Source organism: Natator depressus, chromosome 2, assembly GCF_965152275.1.
Source record: "Natator depressus isolate rNatDep1 chromosome 2, rNatDep2.hap1, whole genome shotgun sequence".
Taxonomy (NCBI): domain Eukaryota; kingdom Metazoa; phylum Chordata; order Testudines; family Cheloniidae; genus Natator; species Natator depressus.
The window spans coordinates 123977685-124001187 of NC_134235.1; the positions used below are offsets into that span (position 1 = coordinate 123977685).

At 40.9% G+C, this 23503-nt stretch overlaps 1 protein-coding gene across 3 annotated transcripts in view; it reads left to right on the plus strand.

Annotated features, from left to right (window-relative positions):
- LOC141982693 (cadherin-9) overlaps positions 1-23503 on the plus strand; it is a 128195-nt gene that overhangs the window by 24247 nt on the left and 80445 nt on the right. For all 3 annotated transcript variants that reach the window (XM_074944989.1, XM_074944988.1, XM_074944987.1), the window contains one exon: positions 11673-11996. In XM_074944989.1, the coding sequence (XP_074801090.1) occupies positions 11769-11996 (228 nt within the window). In that variant the 5' untranslated portion in view covers positions 11673-11768. The remainder of the gene's footprint in view (positions 1-11672; positions 11997-23503) is intronic.

Below are 23503 nucleotides of genomic sequence, written 5' to 3' on the forward strand. Positions count from 1 at the left end.
AAACAGAGTGAATAAAACATGTGTTTTCATAACAGTTTCTTGTAAAATGTAATCATAATGCACACAGAATTTGGGCACTGTATAAAAATAGACATGCTTTTGCCACTTAGTGTTTTGACTACATTTTCCATGAAATGTTTTAAAATATTAGTGCATGGTAGTAACTGTAAAAACTGAAAAGTAACAGATCTTCATGAACAGCTCTATTTTTGCAATGAGTGATGTGCTGTGTTTCAAAATAAGAGTATCAAGGGAGTGTATATGGAGAAACATTTTTAACTGACTTACCTTTCAGACCAATATATATAAATCTATTAAAAAAGGCAAATTGTCTCCCTCTCTTAATATTTTGTCTTCAGCTACATCACTAAAACATAAATCAACTGTAGATTTTTGGGGGGTGAGGGGAAGGGGGCTAATCCAGGTTTGATAAAATGTGGCCAGATCCAAAGGCCCCTTGAAAGCTTCAAAGAGTTTTGAATTAGTCCCCTGAAGAATAACATTAAAAGACTGCTTGCGACTTAGCACAAATATGTATTATTGTAAAATAAACGGCCATTTAGAGAGAAAAAAAGTCAAAATGAAGTTAGAACTTAATCATTTAAACTAAGGGCCAATTTCTGGTCTCAGTGAAATAAGAATCCAAGCTCTCATTTACTTCAAATCTTCACCCTAATATTGTGACATGAACTACCAAAGCATAGAAATAAAAGGGCCTATATTTGATCCTTAACTTGCATTTTGGGTTCCTAGGCTTTGCAGCACACCACCAGACTCCTGCAATAAATATAGAGATACAATTACACATTTAAGATAGTTCACTACATTCAATTTTCTTAATTTCCTACTTTCTATTGCTGTTGGTCAACTAGGAATGTGAATTTTTTTGGCAAAAATTATATGAAAAATTTGACCGTTTCTCATCAAAGTTTCAACCAGCTTGAGTGTCAGCTAAAACATTCTCTTTGAACTTTTCCACTTCTGCTTTCAGATTATTCTTATAGAAAATGTGTGCATGCACATAAAAAGACACACTTTCTCTACAACATGTTAAAAGGTTTGTTTAGCACCCTTTATTATCCAGACAGCAGATCACACAACTGCTCCACTGAACATTTAAAGATCATATTATTAAAGAATGTTATAGATTTATATCTTTTACTTTTACAACATTGCATCATTATGATTATGTCACTATATCATTACCTTCACTCTGTTATTAATAATTCATAACACGTTAGCCAGCAGGGAAATAACATCTCAATATACTTTATTATTTATTACTAATATCTAATAGTAATATTTATTATAAAATGTCATATCATTCACTATCAAGCAGTTTAAGGTATTTTCGCTGCCATGAACAGCTGCTTGTTCACCCAAGTCCTTTAGCCCTCATCTTGGAGACCCCTATTTAGGAACAATTTACCGTTCTTTTGGGACAGCTGCAGTAAAAGCATTTCAATAGATTCTACTGCTTAACCTCTGCCTGACATCATAATATTCTATAGTGACACCATTTCTACAATTTGATGCTGTAGAAATGGTTAGGATGTTACAGAGGATGGGGACATCACCCAGGTACTGCACCTAAAAATATCCATTCCCACGGAAAGCAGGGAAAGAGAAAATCTGACTTAACATAATTGTCTGTAGTACTTACCTATGCATTCCCCTGATACTGCTATTTCTTCGTATAGGGCTAATTCCTCTATTATATTTTAGGTCTGGTCTACACTTAAAAACTCTGTCAACCTAGACACATTGGTCAGGGATGGGAAAAATTTCACACTGAGGTCGACCTAACCCTTGGCCTACCAAGCTATCACATCTCGGAGAGGTGGCTTAACTACATTGGTGGAAAAACCCTTCATGATGTAGGAAGAGTCTACACTGTGGTGCAGTGGCAGCATCATAGCTATGCCACTGTGGCGGCTATAGTGTAGACATGCCCTGAGAGTAGTCAAGGGGCAAAAACCACAGCTGAGGATTAGTGTGATGGAGCAGGATTCAGACATGATGCCTTTAACCTGCTATGCATGTAGCCTTGTGTAAATGCTCTTCATCACTGGTAGATCACCCTGACTTTGATCCTCTCTGGGTGAATTAAGATGGTTTGGGGGCTCAATCATGCTGGTGAGATGAAGCAAAGCAGCTGCACTGCATTGGGGAATGTGGCCCTCTGTTTTCCAAAGTGTGTCAGAGAAACCAAACAGGGTTTAATGCAATCATTTCCTTTGTTTTTTATTGTATTTGACTCTGAAGGGCAGTGAGAGACAGGGAGCTAGATAAATCTTGAGTGACACCACTACATTAATGAAGGTACTCTGGATTCATACTGGTAAAACAGATCAGAACTTCTATAATAGTGTAATGCAGATCAGAACCTGAGCTGGGAGTTCAGACTGAAGTTCAAAACCTTCCTCCTCTAAGTCACCAGTTCAAATGTGGCCCAGGATGGCAATGGCCAAAATTTGTTTTCAGTGTCACATAAAGCCTATTGGGTGGTCTAGATGAAAGAGGTAGTGGTCTCAGTCCCACTGCTAGTGAACAAGTGTCCAAATCATAAAAAGGTATCAGTACAATTAAATGCAGTCTCAGTAGAGAGGCCAAGGATTAAATGGATAAGAAGACTGATATACTGCCTCACCCCTAGAATTAAACCCACCTGGCCAGAGTTAGAGCCTAACTCTCTACACCGGCTTTTATAAGGTCATCCATCACTGTGGCATATGAGGAATTGATGGGGTAGTATAGAAGCTTGCACTAGTGGGACCAGTGCTATTCCTGTGGCTAAATAGAGACCTTCATTGTTCAGAGTTACCAATTTGGCACTTTTAGTGGGAACTAGTTTAAACAAACATCTGAGCTTGTACAGTTGAATTATAAAAGCTGGCAGCAGGCAGTGTGAGAAATCTGAAACAACCTGTACCACAGGGGTACAAGCAGTACTGTTATTAACACTGTCTGTGATAAGGATTTGCTGAGGTACTGTAATTTTCTTTTATGAACTACTGTCGGTGATAGTTGTAGGCTATAACAAGTTTTCCTCTTTGTAACTCACTTTTAACAAAGCAAAGAAAATGCACAAGTCATCAGAACAATTATTATGAAGATGATTTAATTCACATTTGAATATGGAAGGGAGTTATGATAAAGATTCTTTCCGGACAGACATAAGGACAGACACAAAATCTCAACCTCATATTTATATTGACATTCCCTGCACTATTACTGTAAGTTTCAATAAGTGTATTGGGTTCTTGGAACTATAGGGCCAAATATTCCGCTGTGCCAGATGTCTATTAGAATACATGAGGCAACAGGGGACAAAGGTAGCTTTAAACATGTGGGACTGCCCGAAGCCAAGTCAGATCCAGACACAGCTTAGAGCAGCCTCATGTAGGAATGTATGGACTATGAACAAGTCACGTCTTTAACTTCTCTTTGTTAAGCTAAATATATTGAGCTCCTTTCGTCTTTCAGGATAAGGCAAGATTTCCATCCTTGTCATTCTCAGGGCTCTTATCTGAATCTTCCCTAGTTTATTAAAAATATTCTTGAATTGCGGACACCAGAACTAGACACACAATTTCAGTAATGGTGACAACAGTGTGAAATACAGAGGTAATATAACCTCCTTATTCCTGCTCAAGATTACCCTGTTTATACGTCCAATAATCACATTAGCCCTTTTGACCATAATGTTGTATCAGGAGCTCATGTTCAGCTGATCATCCAACATTGATCCCTGGGTCTTTTTCAGTTTCTTCTCCCCAGGATACAGTTCTTTGTTCCTATGTATATGACTTTACATTTGGTCATACTGAAAAACGCATTGCTTGCTTGGGCCCAGTTTACCAAGCAACCCAGATTTCTCACTCTATATCAATGCCCTGTCCGCCTCATTATTTACCACTGCCCCAATATTTGTGTCATCTGCAAAATTTATCAGTAAAGATTTATTTTTTTCCAAGTCATTGACAAAAATGTTAAATAGCATAGCACCAGGAACCCATCCCATCCCACAAAGAAGACACCTACTCAATGATTCCCCGTTCATGAAAAAAAAATTGAGACCTGTCATTTAGTCAGCTTTTAATCCATGTAATGTGTACCATGTTGATTTTGTATTGATCGGGTTTCTCAATCAAAATGTTATGTGGTCACAAGTCCAAATGCCTTAAAGAAGTGTAAGTATGTTACATCAGCACTATAATCAACTAAACATGTAATCTCAACCAAAAAAGATATGAAGTGAGTTTGACAAGATCTATTTTCCCCAAACCCATGCTGATTGGCATTAATTTTATTACCCTCCTTTAATTCTTTATTGATTGAGTCCTTTACCAGCTGTTCCATTATTTTGCTTGGGATCAATGGCAGGCTGACAGCCTATAATTACCCAGCATTCTCTGGTCACATTATATGCCAGAGGAGAGGATTGCACAGAGCCAGCTTCACCAAATCTATATCCCAGACTGGAAGGCAGGAGATAGGGGAAATCGGAAGCTGCCCTGGTAGGGCTGCTTTCCTGCACATTTGTATCACCAGGGTGGTGAAAAGGGACTAGACTAAGGTGGAGAAGAACGGGTGTCAAGATCGGGACCACTATCTATTCAAACAACAGAGAGAGAGAGAGAGAGAGAGAGAGAAAAAAGAAATGTAGTAACATTTTAACACCACTTGAGCTTCTAAAGTACGTTTCCATAGCCTCTTATTGCTTCTTGCACACAGGATGACTTAGACAGACAGACCTGGAAAATAGTGCTCTGTAGCTCTGACCCGGAGCGGCCATTTGCCTCTTTGGTAGGCTTGCCCGAGCATCTTAAGTTTCACGCGGCACTGCTGTGGGTCCTGTTATAGCCTCTGTCCATCATGCCCTTGGAAATTTTTTTCAAATATTTTGGCATTTCGTCTTTTGGAACAGAGTTCTGATAGCATGGATTTGTCTCCCCCATACAGCGATCAGATCCAGTACCTCCCGTTCGGTCCATGCTGGAGCTCTTTTGCAATTCTGGGACTCCAAGATCACCTGTGCTGCTCAGCTTGCCACAGTGGCCAAACAGGAAATGAAATTCAAAAGTTTGTGGGGCTTTTCCTGTCTACCTGGCCAGTGCATCCTGTCCAGAGCAGTCACAATGGAGCACTCTGGGATAGCTCCCAGAGGCCAATACTGTTGAATTGCATCCACACTACCCCAAATTCATCCCAGTGATTTTGATTTAAGCACTAATCCCCTCATTGAGGAGGAGTACAGAAATCAATTTTAAGAGCCCATTAAGTCGACAAAAATGGCTTCGTTGTGTGGACAGGTGCAGGGTTAAATCGATCTAACACTACTAAATTCGATCTAAACTCGCAGTGTAGACCAGGGCTCAGAGTGGGGTAAAACTGTACTCTCCCACTCCTCAAAAGAGATTCACTGTTGGGAGGGAAGATGGTGTTTTCACCGCCACACTCTTCTAGGGATATGCCAGTGGACAGCAAGCCCTTACCCATAGGAACTATTCAGATATGAACCAACATATCCTCCTGCCATCTTCACTCACATATGGAACTGTAGTGGCTCAGTGAAGCAGGGATTGAACTGCTGCAAGTTCCCTCCAGGGGAATTTCAAGCTCTAAGAATTTCAAGCACCAAGGGTCTGAAACCTTGGATAAGCAAAAAGAGTCTATTTTATGGCTGAACCTAGCCCAGTATCTCCACCTAAAATGTCTCTAGGACTTGCGGTATTTTTAAATATAATGCTAACTCTAATTTCAATAATAAGATAAATATTTATTTTAATAACCCCATTCATCATAGATTTATTTGCCGATAGATGTGGATATAGACATGAATTCAATAGACTTTCTAATATTTCAACACAGTGCAGCATTCACAATACAGGGCAGATTTTTCAAAAAAGAGTTCATCTTCCATTTAAGTACCAAAGTAAGGGGACATCTATTTAAAACAGTTCAGCAGCACATTGAGTGCTGAACTTCTTTGAAAACCTGGCCCATAGTGTCTCAATTAAAGAGTGAGATATTCCTCTCACCTCAGAACAACATGGGATGTGTAAGACCTACATCCTGCTCTTCCTGATTTGGGGCAGGAGCTTAAACAAGGGTCTCCCATATCCCAGCTGAGTGTCCTAACCAGCTATCAGGTATTCAGGGGCAGGACTCTCAGTCTTGCCTGTTGAAGCTCTTCCACTTTGTATAGCTAATTAAATAGCCCTTGGCCAGAGAGAGGGATTGACTCTATAGTTCAAGTCCCTGCATCTCCCAAGGAAGTACTTAGATATCAGGGTAGGTCTCGCACTCCTAAAACATTTTTGTTTTTCATGATTTAGCATTTTCTGAAGACAAACTGTTTTGTCAGAAAATTACTGACCAGCTCTTGTCACAAAGGGCGCTGTTGATGCTGATTGTTCTTAAACATCTGGCTCTTGTTGAGGTACCTAAACAGATCAGAGTTCTTCTGAAAATCTGGCCTCAATTGTAGGTGCTGAGCACTTGAAAATCTGGTTCTTAATTATTTGGAATCATTTGTTCATTAATCCTGTTCCTCCTGAAGTAAATGGCAATATTTCCACTAACCCCACTGGGTATAACATTAGATCCTTAATACTCACAGTCTGTGATAACCACCATTAAATCTATTTAAATTCTACTTTTGTGTCTCCCTAAACCCCCCAAAGTATTCTGCTAATGACATTAGATTTGGCTCACGTCCGCTAGGCTTCTTAGTGCACACACTTTAATTGATAATTTTTTCACCTTTTTGTTCTTTTTAGTATTTTCCCCATCTTTTATATTTTGGAGGGGGAAAAAAGGACACGCACTCCACATGAAATCTACAAATATCTTGCTCTTTAAAAGTCATACTGATCTCACACCTAATTCTATAGCCTTTACTCATGTTAGTAGTTTCACAGAAGTCAGAGCCAGGGACTATTCACATGAGAAAAGACTACAAAATTAGGGCCACACTGCTGCGTATCCTGTATAAAATATGTGTCCCAGCTTTGTAGGTTCATTGGACCTTTAAGAACAAGAAGTGCATCATTTTTATGTAAAGACTTAGGAGAGACATATCTAGTGCTTCTACTGCAGATAAACATGCACTTTAGTCAGTTGAGATATGATGGACCACGCTTATGCATCTATATTCCATTATTTTTATTTTTTCATTTGGAACGGAACTTTATTTCAGTGTCAACAAATGAAACAAACTATTCTGCATGCTCTATTGTAAAGTTGCCGAAGGTTAGAATAGACGCATATCATGCTTGTGAGTGACTGTGCAGCACTAATTAAATACATTACCATGGTGATTGCTATAGTAACATTTAAATTGGCATCATTGCTAACAAATCCCTGCTATTGATCCCAGCAGGCCTTATTTCACAGTACACATCAAGAATCTAAATAGAATGTTTTACATTCAAAAGACTTTAAGAAATATTTTTTCTTCAATTGCTAATGTATTAAGGAGAATTATGTCTTTCATATGACGGTAATTCATTTACCTGGAACTCCCTAAGGACTTTGATATCAAACTCACTCACTGCATTGGAAGATTTTAATGATTTCAGGTTACTTCCACAGACAGCAAAAAGCATTCATTTTCTACCATTCAAGAGCATCAGATGTAACTGGTTTGCAACCTGAAGAAAGGATGCAGGACACAATATGTGCATTCAAGTGTCTATATGAATAGCGTGTCATAAATAATGTCTTTAACTCATATGTAACTAAGGAAATAAAGTGTTTTCCATTGTGTAAAACGAAGGACAGATCGATTGACTAGATGGTGGGGAAGGCTCAAGCAACAGATGCTGGATAGATGCTGTAATATAGTATCTGACACAGTACATTTCACAAGTTAGAAAGAAAACAAACAAAACCTTTCCTTCCAGTCTCAGACTTCCATGCCACGCTGCTCCTATTGAAAATCAGAGAGAGTTTTGCTATTGGTTTCAGTGGGGACATTATAACATCCCACCATTATAACACATTTAACTCTACAGAGAATGCATACATCTACAATATTATCACACACAATGGCAAAAGTTAGATCCATGGTTCATTAGCTCCCAAAACACAGGCCTCTACCAATTGAGATGAAAGAGTTTGGCTGACAGTACAAGACCTATTGCCCAGTAAGCAAGCCCAGTGAACCATTCGCTAGAGGGTAGCACCATGCAGAAAGCCAGTTCACTATAGTATTTAACTCCTGCCCTGACTGGAATACAACGTAGAAGCAGACAGTCTTTCCAGTATATCCTCTATTAAAGAATTACTGCTTAGCAGGGCAGAATTTCTCATTGCAGAAATTCCTAGAGCCGCTGCCTTTAATCTCGCTCATGGGTAGAGCTTGCTGTTGACTTCAACCTACACACTACCTAGCTGAGTGGGTTAGACATGTCCATTGGTCCATGGTTCTGCCTTGGAAATGGAGTGTATTGGCCGATGTTGAGTTTCTAGTGTTTTCTTGAGTAGGTGGATTTGGGAGGAATAATTATGTAATCCTAGAAGCCTTAAACAGAAGGCAGATTCTGTTGTGAGACATGTGGATGTATGGGGGTTCAATAAACAACAGGAAAAAGCCCATATATTCCATGAATGTAATAAAGTATATTGAGAAAGACATGAAAAAATAAAGAGATAAAGTGGATGAAGAAATATATTTTATTGGATCAACTTCTGGGCCAGCTTTCAAGCTAAACAGAGCTTTCCTCGGTTCGGCCGGGGGGGGGGGGGGAGGCGGGGAGCTGAAGAAGAGCTCTGTGTAAGCTCAAAAGCTTGCCTCTTTCACTAATATTTTCCAGTAAAAGATATTTCCTCACCCATCTTGTCTCCCTAATATTCTGGGAACAACACTGCTACAAAAACACTGCAAACAAATGAAAAAAATAATTAAGCATTGTAAGTACAAAATAGCAGAAGGTAAAATGTACTCCCTAGATTTTGTCAAGAACACTTTTGTCCAAAAGTTGATCAGAAACTAATTTAATGTTGTATATTGCTCTTGTTGCTTAATGAATATACATTTAAATATATATTTTCACTGCAGAGTATTTGGAGTTGCTCATGGAGTTAGGCAGGAAACAATTTGCCCTTCCTGAAAACATTTTTGAGATTTCAATAAATGTCCTGCTCCACATCAGGATGAAACTGAGAACTTAAAAAAAAAAAAAAAAAAGTGAAAAACAAGAGAGACCCACTCCAGACTAGCAAATAGCCCAGTGATTAGGGGAATCAGCTGTGATGTCAGAGACTCAGGCTTAAGTCCCTGCTTCAAAACAGATAGATGAATACAGATCACCTGCTTCCCAGATGAGTGCCCTATGCACTGGCCTATTGGCTAATCTGGGCTCACTCTCTGTTGTTTTGATACCCTCCAAAAATGCATCCTGGACCTGAGAAACCCTCCCAATTAAAATTTCAACAAAATGAAACATTTCTTGCAAAGTTATGTGGTTTCAACAAATTGGGATTTTCTGATGAGAAACTGTTTCATTAAAAAATTTCAAACCAGTTCTAGTTGCTGATAATTAAAACGAAACTTAGATGAGTTTGTCACTTAAAACAAAATAAATGATTTAAAAAAAATAAACTCCATTAGATTTGAGTCAGGTGAGTCTGAGTTTTATAGTAACACACTATCTATTACGGGACACATTCTTCACTTAACAAGTTGGGAATTTACAGGTGTTAAATTAGCCACAGGAGAGCTCTTCCATGGTTCTCTGAACTCAACAGGAACATACTGAGAATAACAGGAGACAAAATGAGATATTGAATATACCTACAGAATTCAAACAAAACATGTTCTCTAATTTATGCCAAGATCTATGTACATGCACGATTTTATGCAAATCAGAGTTCATTCACTGTGTGCTTTGATTCTTCAATTAAAAAAAAGAAATGAAGAAAATTAGAATTTTCCTGCATTATAACTATATTTTTCTGCATAAATTAGACACCTATTAAAATGTTTTCTTTTTGTTTTTAAAACATGATGCTAGAGAGTGATAAATATTTCAAGCCTTCACTTCTTTCTCAGATAAATCTCTGATTGAAGTAACTAAAATACACCAAGGCTTTGATCCTGCTTCAGAATCCCTGTGCCCATGCAGAGGCTCACTGACAAACTGGATTCCCCACAGATGCAAGGATCTGTACTAGCCAGGCATGGTGAAGAATCAAGTCTAACTTTATAATCATTAAGCTCATCAACTTTTCCACTGAAACTGTTTGTTGACAGAAAGTTTGTTTTCAGCTAAATTCACTGTTTTGTGAAAAGTGTCTACTTTCTGCAGAACATTTTAACTTCTTAAAAATACAGACACCTGAAAAACAAAACAAACAAACAAAATTATGGCTGAAAACCACAACTTTGATTCAGAATTGTTGCCACAGTGCCTCATGGCAGTTCAGGTGCCTCATTCTTCTCTTTGGGGCAGGGTCCCCAGCCAGACCACATCTCCCGTGATGCATCTTTGCCATGGAACTCTCATAATGGAGTGCAGCTGTTAAGAAAAAAATAAAAACCATGTAGCTGCATGGGAGTTGTAGTCCAGCCAGGGAGCCCAGCCCATGGAAGAGAACGACGCCGTGGGTCATCTGAAGGAGAACTCCCATGAGGCACCTCAGTGGCATTTGCAAATCAAACATTTTGGTTTTCAAATGAAAATTTTTAACTTTTGGTTAGATTTTTAGGGTTTTTATTTTTCATTGAAAAGTTGAAATTTGCTGTGGAAAAATTAAACAAAAATGACTTTTTTCTCTTTTTTGATTGTGTTTCTCTATGGGGGGTTGAGGGGTGGGGAGGTGTTGGGAGAGACATTTTCAGATCAGCTTTACTCCAAATGCAAAATGACTCCAGTGGAATTTTCGGGCATAGATATCTTACAGAATTCATCTAATAAATATAATTAATCCCAGTTCAGGGGACCTACAGGAGGCCCTTTTCTTCATTTACGCTCTTCTGAACAAATCCTGCATCTATAGCACAGTAAGTCCCTTGGCAGAGGAACTGATGCAGATCCACTGTATAAGCAAAGGCAGGATTTAGGCGGTGGGTACACAGGAGGTGTGTGTCTCTCTGCAAATCTTAGCTTCTCTGGAACTACTGTGCAGAGAGGGAAGGTGGGATAGTAGCAGGCAGGGGCAAAGCCAAGGTGAGCCATGTGACTGAGTAAATTGAAATCTTTGTTTCTGTGTGGATTCTCCATTAGCATCATAGTAGCAGCTAGGAACTGGCTCTGTGATTTAGAACCCAGCTAAACATTGTACCTAAATAACGGGAGCCTGATTAATTTTTAAGATCAAGAAACATATTACCTGATTCAACAATTATTTGTGCATGAAATCATATACCTGGGAAAAAGAGGGAGAGAAAGGAGGACAGAGAAGACTTCAAGAGCCTGATACATACAAATTAATCTAATTTTAGTAACAAACTAAAATACAGTGGTTGTACAAATGATTGACCCATTTCCTGTGCTGGCCTATTGTGTGTGCAGTTTTCTGATTTACAAGCGCAGCTGTGGCAACCAACCGCATGTGCAAGTTAGGAATGCAGTTTTAACAACCAGGCTGCAGATATACTCTAACAGAGTATATTGACCTAGAGACGATTACAATTCACCCAGAAACTTTTGTCCATTTCACAGGTCCTTTAAAAGTGGAATACAACCTTTCAAGAGTTTTGTTCTGGTGAAACAGGAGAGACGTCGACCCCAGCAGCGTCCTTGCTAAAGCTGCAAACAATGAGGACTTGCTACTGCTTGTCATTTCTGTTCTGGACCTGTATGCTTCATGTGGTTCACATGACACCATCCCCCAAAAAGACTACCAAGTATTCACAAAATGGAAGGATACTGGGGTTTTCACAGGATGATGGGAAAACCCTGCACCGCAGCAAACGTGGCTGGATGTGGAATCAGTTTTTCTTGCTGGAGGAGTACACAGGTCCAGATACTCAGTATGTGGGCAAGGTAAGCTTTGCATTTGAAAGACCACATAGGACTGACAAATCAGACAAGTGGTGCTTTGCACAGTTCTTCTTACTTGATTTCTTATATAAAACAGGTGGTCTTATTTTCTCATCAGCGCTAAAGCAAAGCAGACATAATGTATTATAGTTTGAGGGAGAAGGGTTAGGAACTGGGAGGCGGGATGTCGTGATGAAACGGGAACAGTTCAGCCTAAACATTACTAATTCCTGGTTAGACAAACACACATTTGTGGGGGTGTTTCAATCACTGTATCATTTCAAGTCCGTGTTCAGTTGTCAAAGATAAATATTACAAGGGAGAGCTAAAAGATAGGTTCCCTCAATGACACCCAATCTTTTGTGATATTTGCAATTATGCAGAGATATAGTCTTCATTAGATGCCCACAAAATTCCATTTGTTAATAATGAAAATGTTATCCATGTACAGTGGAGACATTATGTTATTAAGAATGGTGGTTGAGAAAAGAAAAGATCTTCAGCCTTTTTTCCAGCAAACAAACTCTAATCTTTACTTAGATTACTTGAAAAAAAGTGAGTCCTCATCCAGCTGTTAGCTCCAACAGCATCCCTGAATTCTAACTGAATCTTTGTGACTCCAAGTTGACCTCTTGCCTTTCCTGGTGATACTTACATCAAGGAGTTTCAGATTTGCAGCCTTTGCTGTGCCTCACCATTTGCCCTGACATTCCCTGTTTTCTGGCTAGGCCTTCACAAAAACAGAAATCTATGTCTTGGAAAATCATTAAAAAAACCCAAGAAATAGGAAACTGCAGCAAATTCGGACCTCAGTCACACAGGTGTGGATCCAAAGTAATTTGATTGACTTCAATAGATTTATGCCAGTATAAATCTGGAATAACTGAGATCAGAGTCTGAATCTCTCTCTCTTTCTCTCTCTCTCTTTAAAAAAGAAAATGTATCTATGAAGGAAGGGACAACTCTGTTGAATTTACAGCAGATGGTACGCCCACCTCACCCAGTCGTGCATTCCTTCAATGCCCAAAATTCCCACTGACTTTCAGGAATGCACTACTGGACCAATAAAGACACACCCCATACTATGCGTTAGCCTTAAGACCTGAGATCATTTCATGATCTGACAATGTACATAATGGCCATGATTCTGCTCTCAGTGTAAAACAGGAATAATTCCATTTCAGCCAGTTATGTTATCATAAAAATGGTGTGAGAGATGTAGCAGGCCCAAAGTGTGACAAACAGGAAAGTCAGCTAAGGGTTTTGTTTTGTTTTTTAAAACAACTCTTAGAGCAATATCTGTTCTGAGAAAAGCCTAAGTCTCAGTTTAGTATTCTGTCTCTGAATCTGATGGCAATTAGCAAATTGTGTTACATGTGAGGAGAGAACAGTTTTATTCAGACTCATGGGGACGAGTCGGTAGCAAGAATTCCTAGCCAGCCCTTCTTTAATATGGAGAGACACAGACTGAAGGACTCTTAGAGTAATATAATAATGTTGTACTAGAAAGAGAATGAAATGAATTCAGAAACTCTCATTGTAAGCACACTTGTTAGAGGATCAGATAGTTGACAAAAATTAATATTTATTTTTCTCTATAGTGGATTCAATTTCTGATCAGTCCCACTGAATAATGTAGAACTACATTAGTGTATTTTGCCTATGACATAACAATGTGTTATTAGGAATTGGCTGGGACTGGATTACTTGGCTGTGCTATCTGCTTGCATATGAAAGATATATTAAACATTATATTTATAGAAATCTCATATAGGTGAGCATTATGCTTTTATGTCACTTAAAATTTTGACCTGACTTATACCTGTGGATCCCCATTTACTTTAAGTGCAGCACCAACTAACATCGATTTTGTGTCATTACTTCTGAACACACTTGTACCGTATTCCACAGTAACTTTCAAGTGTTTCATGGAGTCTCAATTACTGGGATTCCTCTGGAACACATGGGTCAGGCCCGGATTCTCGTGGCACTTCTTTAAAAGTGATGAGATAGTGTTTGTTCGCAAGAAGGCTTCCAAAGAGAAAATGTGCCATAAGTACTGGTGTGAAGCTCTGTTTGCATAAGGAGTCACATCAGACATGCTTCCACAGCCATCTCCTAAAAGCTATCTGTGGCTTAGGAGTTGGAAAAGGAAGGAGGGAGAGAAGCAGGAAGAACAATAAAATAAAATCAACAGTATCCATGAGAAGGTGGAAGAGTTGGTGGTAATTGTGGGGGAGGGAGGAATAAGCAACCATCCTTATCATTCCCTATCCCCAGCAGCAGCTGCAGCATTCACAGGGTAGCAGTACTTCCCAGGCTCTATCTTCAGTGTGTGTGTGTGTGTGTGTATGTGTATATGTGCATATGCACCCATGTGCATTGTACATTGTGTAGCCTTTTTTTTTAATGTAAAGTGAATTTTGTAATGTGGTGTTATACCACCGAGGGTTCATCTACAGTTTCAAGCTCAACAGAGTGAAAGTCACATCTGATACTTGCTTCAGATTTAGAGTCTCTAGGAACACAAAGACCAAGGATGGTGACCACACATACATTTCACAAGTATAAGGTCTAGTCTGTTTTTACAAGTTTTATTAAAGTTACAGTTAAAGTTGTGATTACTCATGCATATAAAAATCCTATAAAGCCCTAAGAACAAGTTACAAATATAGTTATACTCACATCCATAAGGATATTCTTAAGATCTGATGGATGCATTGCCAAGTGACCATTTGTAGAGGGATGGTTCCTGCTGGAATTTTCCATAGGAAACTCAATTTTCCTAATCTGGGCACCTTCTTTTTATAATGTGGTTCTGACTATACCTCATTATCATTTACACATAATTGCACCCAGCAGTTAGGGCATGTGTTAGAAAAACATGACTGCTGGGTATCTTGTAAGAAAAAAATTACTCTTACTGTGTTTTGTTTTGTTTTTTTTGCAATATTGCCCCTTGGTACATCTTTTCCCATAATTTTATGGCATCGGGTTATTCTTCGGTCACTTACTTATGTCAGCATTTCTTATCTGTAAGGCCGAAAATAGCTAAGCTAAAATCTTACAGGCCTCAGCCTACAGGTCTTGCGTTTCAGCCTTCCTTACTTAGATACTTTCTACACAATTATCCCTTCTAACTACTGATCAATCTTATACTTCTATAATCCTACAACTTAACTCAATTTAGCGTACAATGATTACATTGACATAACGTGAGTTAATCATAACATCACACAATAAATGAACAATAAACTAAAGTCATTGGCTGCAACTGCTACACTAAAGCAAAATATAGTCAAACCCATCTCTTCAAACAGGCACTGCAGTGAATATATGCAAGTTATGTAACAGAATCAGAAGCAGTGTTATTAATTGCCACATTACATAGAGGGCATCACATCGTATCACACAAGAATCAGGCCTAATCCTTCACTCACTGAAGTTAATGGGAATGTTGCTATTGACTCTGGTTCGTGAAAGATGGATCCCATATGATGCGATATCATGTGAGAGGATTCAGGACAAGAACTCTACCAAAAACAACAGGAGCATTAGCAGCAATATGTCACTCATATAAGCATCACACAAACATATGAACCCTCCTCTCCACCATCCTGTGACCGGTCAAGAGCATTCACTGCATCCTCTGTATTCAAAATCTCCCCATCTCAATCCTGCTTTTGCCAATCAAAATGTATTAATTATACTGATATTTCTCTACAGCACTCTGGTTTGCCAGTACCAGACAGGCACAGGAAATCTGTGTTGGTGGTGTCCTTCTTAGGTCTACTTCCTAGAAAATGCATGGGGCTTAATCATACATTCTTGGCTCATGCAGACCACTTTCTACTTCAGAACTATGAGAATCTCTCTTGTTCACTGTGTACACTGGTAACCACGAAATGTAGTTATTAATGGGACACTGTTTAATATTAACACAGCAGGAGAATCCTAAGTTATTAAAGAGATCTGACAATACACTTTGTGTTTAGAACCAAGCAAGAACATAATTACTACAAGCTGTCTGTAACAATAACTATGTTAAATCTATGAGTCAATTCAATCAACATACTTGCTCTATGTAATGTTGTTTATAGGATGCATCACAAACACAACAGTTACCCAAATTTTCCTGTCCTAGTGCTGAGGCTATTAAATAAGATAATGGTACGCTAACAGATCACGCATGCCCTACCAATTATTATTGTATTGCTTTTGTCAATAACAGTGGAGAATGGTGATATGTGGTAGAAAAAGGAGCTCAGTAAATTCAGTTAATGCACTTGGCAGATATAGGAAATATTGTTGATTGGGATACACATATGGGATATTTAATACAGTTGGCCAAAACCAGGGCACTGTGTAAATTAACAAGCTAGGAGACACAGACCACAGTGTATCTTTCACAAGTAGGACACATATGCCACATGCCATTATTTTTTAACAATTGGCAAGAGAAAATTGAATGTAAATCTGCAGAACAGTCAATATATCTGTGATGTGTCTCTCTCCCCTTTCCCACACACTTGGTCAGAAAGGGATCCATGTATTTTTTTTCAATCTGGGATCTACATATACAGCCAAATATAACACTTGTCCATATACAAAAAAGGAAACATTTAAAATGTCCTAAAATTCTCTAGGCTCACTACTCTCTCACTTTCTCTCCTGAGCTTCCCGTTCTTTTGCCCTTGAAAGGATTGAAGGCAGACTAAACTAACCTTGCCCTTCTCTGTATTCTTCTTCATCTCAATTATATTATGGTAGTGCCTAGAGCCTGCTGCTGAGATCTGGGCCTCATTGTACTAGGCAGCATACAAACACATAGGGAGAGACAGCTTTTCCCCAAAAGAATTTACAATCTAAATAGGTAAAAGTAAGGCATGCAGAGTCAAAGAGCTACTTAAAGGCTAGGCCATCCAAACTGGGAATAGAAACATTACCATGTCTCTTAAAGGGATCAGTCACCCAGAAGGACTATCTAGTATCTAATACCAAAATGAATAATCCACAATCTTAAATTTGTCAAATACTTGCGAATGATGAGCAAAGCTGTCAAATTCATTTGACAATTCTCAAACACAGTAGTAATGAACTGTTCACTATGAGTTGTTCACCCAGCTATGTGTATACTTGGGATAGATTTCCTTGTAAGAATCCTAACACGAACACCTATATAAGAGAGGGGGTAAATCATTTTTTTGAGTTATTCTGGGGACAATAAAAATATTTAATACAAATCACACCCATTGGGTCCACAGGTCCCAAGATCTCCTTTGCCCTCTACAGTGAAGGAACACATATCCCAAAAACTCAGTTCCACTCCCCATCCCACCATCTATATGCAAGAGTAGGGATAGAGCAGAACCCCTGACTTCTCTGCAGGGACTAGGGAAATGGCACTGCAACTATTATGAAGTCCTATATAATTTAGCAAGGATCAAACTGATAGAATTCTATAGAATTTACTCTGAAATCTATAGAATTTAATAGAGAATCAGATCTGTTCCCTAGTGGATTTTTAACCATTCTATAGAATTCCATGACACGTAAGTCTCATGGGGTAGACAAAAAGGACCTAGAGAAAGGATCTCATTCTCTATTAAATTCTGAACAACTTGTTCATAAAGAAAGTGAAATAGCCAGGAGGAGAGGTGAGGCATCATGATCCGGGAAAGACCTGAGGCCCATGCAGTTTCCTTCATAAACTGCTTTGTTTCAATCCCATGTTCAGCCTCTTCGGAGAGTAAATCCCCACTGAAAATCTTTGGATTTCCACAAGATCGTATAACTCTCCCCTCAATAATATTTTAAAGTGGCTAATTATTTTTTATTCAGTATTTTTCTTTTCCAGTCCAAAGGAATATTGAGTCGGTGCAGGCACTTCATTAAGCCTCTGAAATCTAGCTCTAACTTGTGCAGCTTGGAAGCTGCTATCCAAAAGGTCAATCGAGAGCAGTTTTCTATAATTCAGGTTCACACGTGGCCTAAGAACATATTGCTTACAAAATGAGATATTGGTTTCTATTCTTTCTTTCACTGACTCTTTCATGATCTGGGGTAGGTTCAATTTACCTGCTGCACATACTGCTGCCAAAAGCATTTCATGTGACCTTTACCCACCACCCACTGCTGCCTAAGAGAAGAAGAACATGTCTAGATTTAGCCAAATCTCCCCAGAAAGCATTAAAACAAACCCCAAAGCATGCATCCAATACAAAAAGAAAGTGCCCATAAGGATTATATTCTCTCAGAAAAGGCAAAGCTAAAGTAAATGAAACCAGGCTATGATCAGATAGTCCGTTTGTGATAATTACCTACATTTTCTAAAGACAATATTGAATTCAGGTTCCTCAGTTTTTGGGCAGACAACTTCACACCCCTTAAATGGGCCTGATTTTCATAAAGTAATGGCGACGCAACATCTTAAATATCAAGACCCTAACAAAGGAGCTTCTAGGTGGCCAAACATTCCAGCAATGAAAACCACTCGTAGTTCTCGAAGTTTTGTCTGTTATGACACACTGTAGCCAAGGCAATTGCGTCCTGAGCTGCATCCTTGTGGCTAGAGGTCATTCTGCAGTGCCTTGCTAATAACTTCTCCCTCAGCCCTGGTCTACACTACAGGGTTAGGTTGAATTTAGCCATGTTAGATTGATTTTATAATCATAGAATATCAAGGTTGGAAGGGACCTCAGGGGGTCCTCTTGTCCAAACTTCTGCTCAAAGCAGGACCAATCCCCAATTTTTCCCCAGATCCCTAACGGGCCCCCTCAAGGATTGAACTCACAACCCTGGATTTAGCAGGTCAATGCTCAAAACACTGAGCTATCCCTCCCCCATAATGAATGCATCTACACAAGCAACCCCGTTCCGTTGACCTAAAGGGCTAATAAAATTGACTTCTGTACTTCTCCCCGGCAAGGGGAGTAGCGCTAAAATCGACCTTGCTGGGTCGAATTTGGGGTAGTGAGGATGCGAATCGATGTTATTGGCCTTCGGGAACTATCCCAGAATGCTCCAATGTGACCGCTCTGGACAGCACTTTCAACTCCGATGCACTAGCCAGGTACACAGGAAAAGCCCGGGAACTTTTAAATTTCATTTCCTGTTTGTCAGCGTGGCGAGCTCAGCAGCACAGGTGGCCATGCAGTCCCCCCAAAATCACAAAGGAGCTCCATCATGGAGCGAACGGGAGACACTAAATCTGTATGGGGAGAAGAATCTGTGCAGGCAGAACTCCAATCAAAAAGAAGAAATGCTAATATATATGCCAAAATCGCACAGGGCATGATGGACAGAGGTTACAACAGGGACACACAGCAGTGCCACGTGAAAGTTAAGGAGCTCAGGCAAGCCTACCAAAAGACAAAGGAGGCAAATGGTTGCTCTGGGTCAGAGCCCCATACATGCTGCTTCTATGATCAGCTACACAGTATTCTGGGGGGGGAGTACCCCACCACCTGTCTGTGGACACCTGCAAAGGGGGAGTCACACCACAAGGAGGAGGATTTTGTGGATGAGGAAGAGGAGGAGGAGAATGCGCAGCAGGCAAGCACTGAATCAGTTCTCCCTGGCAGCCAGGACCTTTTCATCACCCTGGAGCCAATTTCCTCCCAAGGCGGGATCCCCTCCACTGAAGGCAGAGAAGGCACCTCTGGTGAGTGCACATTTGTAACTACAGTACATGGTTTAAAAGCAAAAGTGTTTAATGTTTGATTTGCCCTGAAGAATTGGGATGCATTCGCGGCCAGTACAGCTACTGGAAAAGTCTGTTAACGTGTCTGGGGATGGAGCGGGAATCCTCCAGGGACATCTCCATGAAGCTCTCCTGGAGGTACTCTGGAAGCCTTTGCAGAAGGTTTCTGGGAAGGGCTGCCTTATTTTGTCCTCCACAGAAGGACACTTTACCACGCCAAGCCAGTAGCAAGTAGTCCGGACCATTGCAGCACAAAGCATGGCAGCGAATGGTCCTGGGTTTTGGTCGCATTCAAGCAACATTCGGTCTTTATCTTTCTGTGTTAGCCTCAGGAGAGTGATATCATTCATGGTCACCTGGTTGAAATAGGGGAATTTTTGTAAGGGAACAGTAAAAGGACCCCATTCATGCTGGGCTGTTTGCGCTTGGCTAAAAGGGATCATCCAATAGCAATGCGGAGGGGGAGGGGTGAAGGCATCATCCCCAGTAGCCACGCGGAGGGGTTGGGGCAGGTGTGTGCTTCACGTCCACCCAAAAACCGCAGCCCCTCCTTTTAAATGGTAAACCCAACTGACATTGCTTGCTACGGGAAAGCAGGATGCTGCAGTTTGAAAACATTCCCACATGTTATGAAGGCATTAGAAGCCAAACCCACGTACCCTTTGGCTTACCATGGCTGCCTGGAAACTGAATTCTGTTACCCAGCCGTGTGTGATGTGTCACCGTACCGGCAGGTGCGCAATATAAAAGCAAAATGTGACCTTGTACCTAAAGCACATGTGCTGTCTGTTGTGAATTGCTTGATTCACTGTGGAAGACTCTCCCTTTTGTTCTCAGAAATGTATCATCTTAAATTTTACTCTCCCTTTTTATCCCCCTGCAGATGCAAATGTGTCTATGCTCCCCGATCACCTCCGTCCCTGAGGTTATCGCAGATTAGAAGGCAAAAAAACCGCACTCGCAATGACATGTTTTCCGAGCTCCCGCACTGATAGGGCACAGCTGAATGCATGGAGGCATTCAGTGGCAGAGTCCAGGAAAGCATTAAGTGAGCGCGATGAGAAGAGGCAGGATGCAATATTGAGGCTAATGGGGGAGCAAACCAACATGCTCAGGTGCCTGGTGGAGCTGCAGGAAAGCCAACAAGAGCACAGACCGCCGCTGCATCCATTGTACAACTGCCTGCCCTCCTCACCAAGTTCCATATCCTCCTCACCCAGATGCCTAGGAACACGGGGGGAGGCTCCAGGCACCCAGCCACCCCACTCCAGAGGATGGCCCAAGCAACAGAAGGCTGTCATTCAAACAGTTTTGATTTGTAGTTTGGCTACAATAAGCAATGTGCCCTTGTCCTTCCCTCCTCCCCCACCCCACCCTACCCCACCCAGGCTACCTTATCAGTTATCTCCCCCTTTTTTTAATTAATAAAGAAAGAATGCATGGTTTCAAAACAATAGTGACTTTATTTCCTTTGCCAGCTGTGATCAAAGGGGAGAGGGTGGTTGGCTTACAGGGAACTAAAATCAACAAAGGGGGAGGGTTTGCATCCAGGAGAAACACACACAACTGTCACACCGTAGCCTGGCCAGTCATGAAACTGGTTTTCAAAGCCTCTCTGATGCCCAGTGCTCCTACCTGTGCTCTTCTAATTGCCCTGGTGTCTGGCTGTTCAAAACTGGCAGCCAGGTGATTTGCCTCAACCTCCCACCCCGCCATAAACGTCTCCCCCTTACTCTCACACATATTATGGAGCACACAGCAAGCAGTGATAACAATCGGAATATTGGTAGCACTGAGGTCTAAACTAGTCAGCAAACAGTGCCAGCAAGCTTTAAACGTCCAAAGGCACATTCGACCACCATTCTGCACTTGCTCAGCCTATAGTTGAACTGCTCCTTACTCCTGTTGCCGGCACCCAGTGCCCAGAGGCAAAACAACAGCAGGGGTTTGTTGCCCGGTGTGCGTCACCCAATAAACACAACGGGGTGGAGAAGCAGAAAAGTTTACTTGGAATTTTAAAAAAAGGTACAGGGAGAGAAATCGTAAATCCTGCACACCAGAGCAGGTTATTATCTACATTTTTATATTTTTTAATGCTACTGCGTTACATATTAGCTAATTAAAGCTTTGCACAAATACTTTGCCTTTTTTATATGGGTTATAATAATGTTTATTTTTTGCAATTTTTAAAAAGCATTTTTAGCAACTTAAACAACTAGCACATTCTGTCTGGCCTTGTAGCTGTTTTTTTTTGTTGTTGTTATTTTTAATTTGGCATTAGCAAACTTTACACTATGAGGCATTATTTACAACTGCAACATTGTTTTAAGAGCAAAAGAGCTTACTTAAACCAGCCAGGCCTGAGTTCTATTAAGGGGGGTTGACAAGAAGCTCTTAGGCCTTCAGCAGGGAGACTTCCTCGACCCTTATGACCTTCCATTCCCTCGATTTAACTATTGGCCATGCCCTGGGGTTTTCAACACTCCTGTCCAGGCTGCCTGTGTATGTCTTCATGAGCCATGGGAGCAAGGGGTAGGCTGGGTCTCCAAGGATAACTATTGGCGTTTCAACATCCCCAACAGTAATTTTGTGGTCTGGGAAGTAAGTCCCTTTTTGCAGCTACTCAAACAGCCCGGAGTTCCTAAAGATGCGAGCATCATGCACCTTTCCCAGCCATCCCACGTTGATGTCAGTGAAACGTCCCTTATGATCCACCAGAGCTTGCAGCACCATTGAGAAGTACCCCTTGCGGTTTATGTACTGGTTGACTAGGTGGTCCAGTGCCAAGATAGGTACATGCGTTCCGTTTATTGCCCCACCACAGTTAGGGAAACCCATGGCAGCAAAGCCATCCACTATGACCTGCACATTTTCCAGAGTCACTACCCTTGATAGCAGAATGTCAGTGACTGCTTTGGCTACTTGAATCACAGCAGCCCCCTCAGTAGGTTTGCCCATTCCAAATTGATTTCCAACTGACTGGTAGCAGTCAGGCATTGCAAGCTTCCACAGGGCTTTCACCACTCTCTTCTCAACTGTCAGGGCAGATCGCATCTTGGTATTCCTGCGCTTCACGGTGGGGGAAAGCAACTCAGAGAGTTCCAGGAAAGTGGCCTTACGCATGCAAAAGTTTCACAGCCACTGAGAATCATCCCATACCTGCAAGACTATGCAGTCCCACCAGTCTGTGCTTGTTTGCCCGGCCCAGAATCAACGTTCCACTGTATCAACCAGCCCCACTGCCGCCATGATGTCCCAATTGCCACATACCATGCTTTCAGGAACGTCTGTGTCATGTCCTCCTCACAATTGTCCTCGTGCTGCCGTCTCTTAGCCAGGTATGCACCTACTGCAGTATAATGTGTGAGGTGTTTACAATGGTCGCAACAGCAGTGGTGAGCTGAGCAGGCTCCCTGCTTGCCATGCTATGGCGTCTGCATAGGTAACCCAGGAAGAAAGGCACAAAACGATTGTCTGCCATTGCTTTCGCAGAGAGAGGGACGACTGACCACATGTACCCAAAACCACCCACGACAATGTTTTTGCCCCATCAGGCATTGGGAGCTTAACCCAGAGTTCCAGTGGGCAGCGGAGACTGCCAGAACTGTGGGATAGCTTCCCACAGTGCACCGCTCTGTAAGTCAATGCTAGCCACAGTAGTGAGGACACACTCCACCAACTTAATGCGCTTAGTGGGGACATGCACGATCGACTGTATAAAATCAATTTCTAAAAATTGACTTCTATAAAATTGACCTAATTTGGTAGTGTAGGCACACTCTGCCATTAGACTGCTGCAGTTGACCTG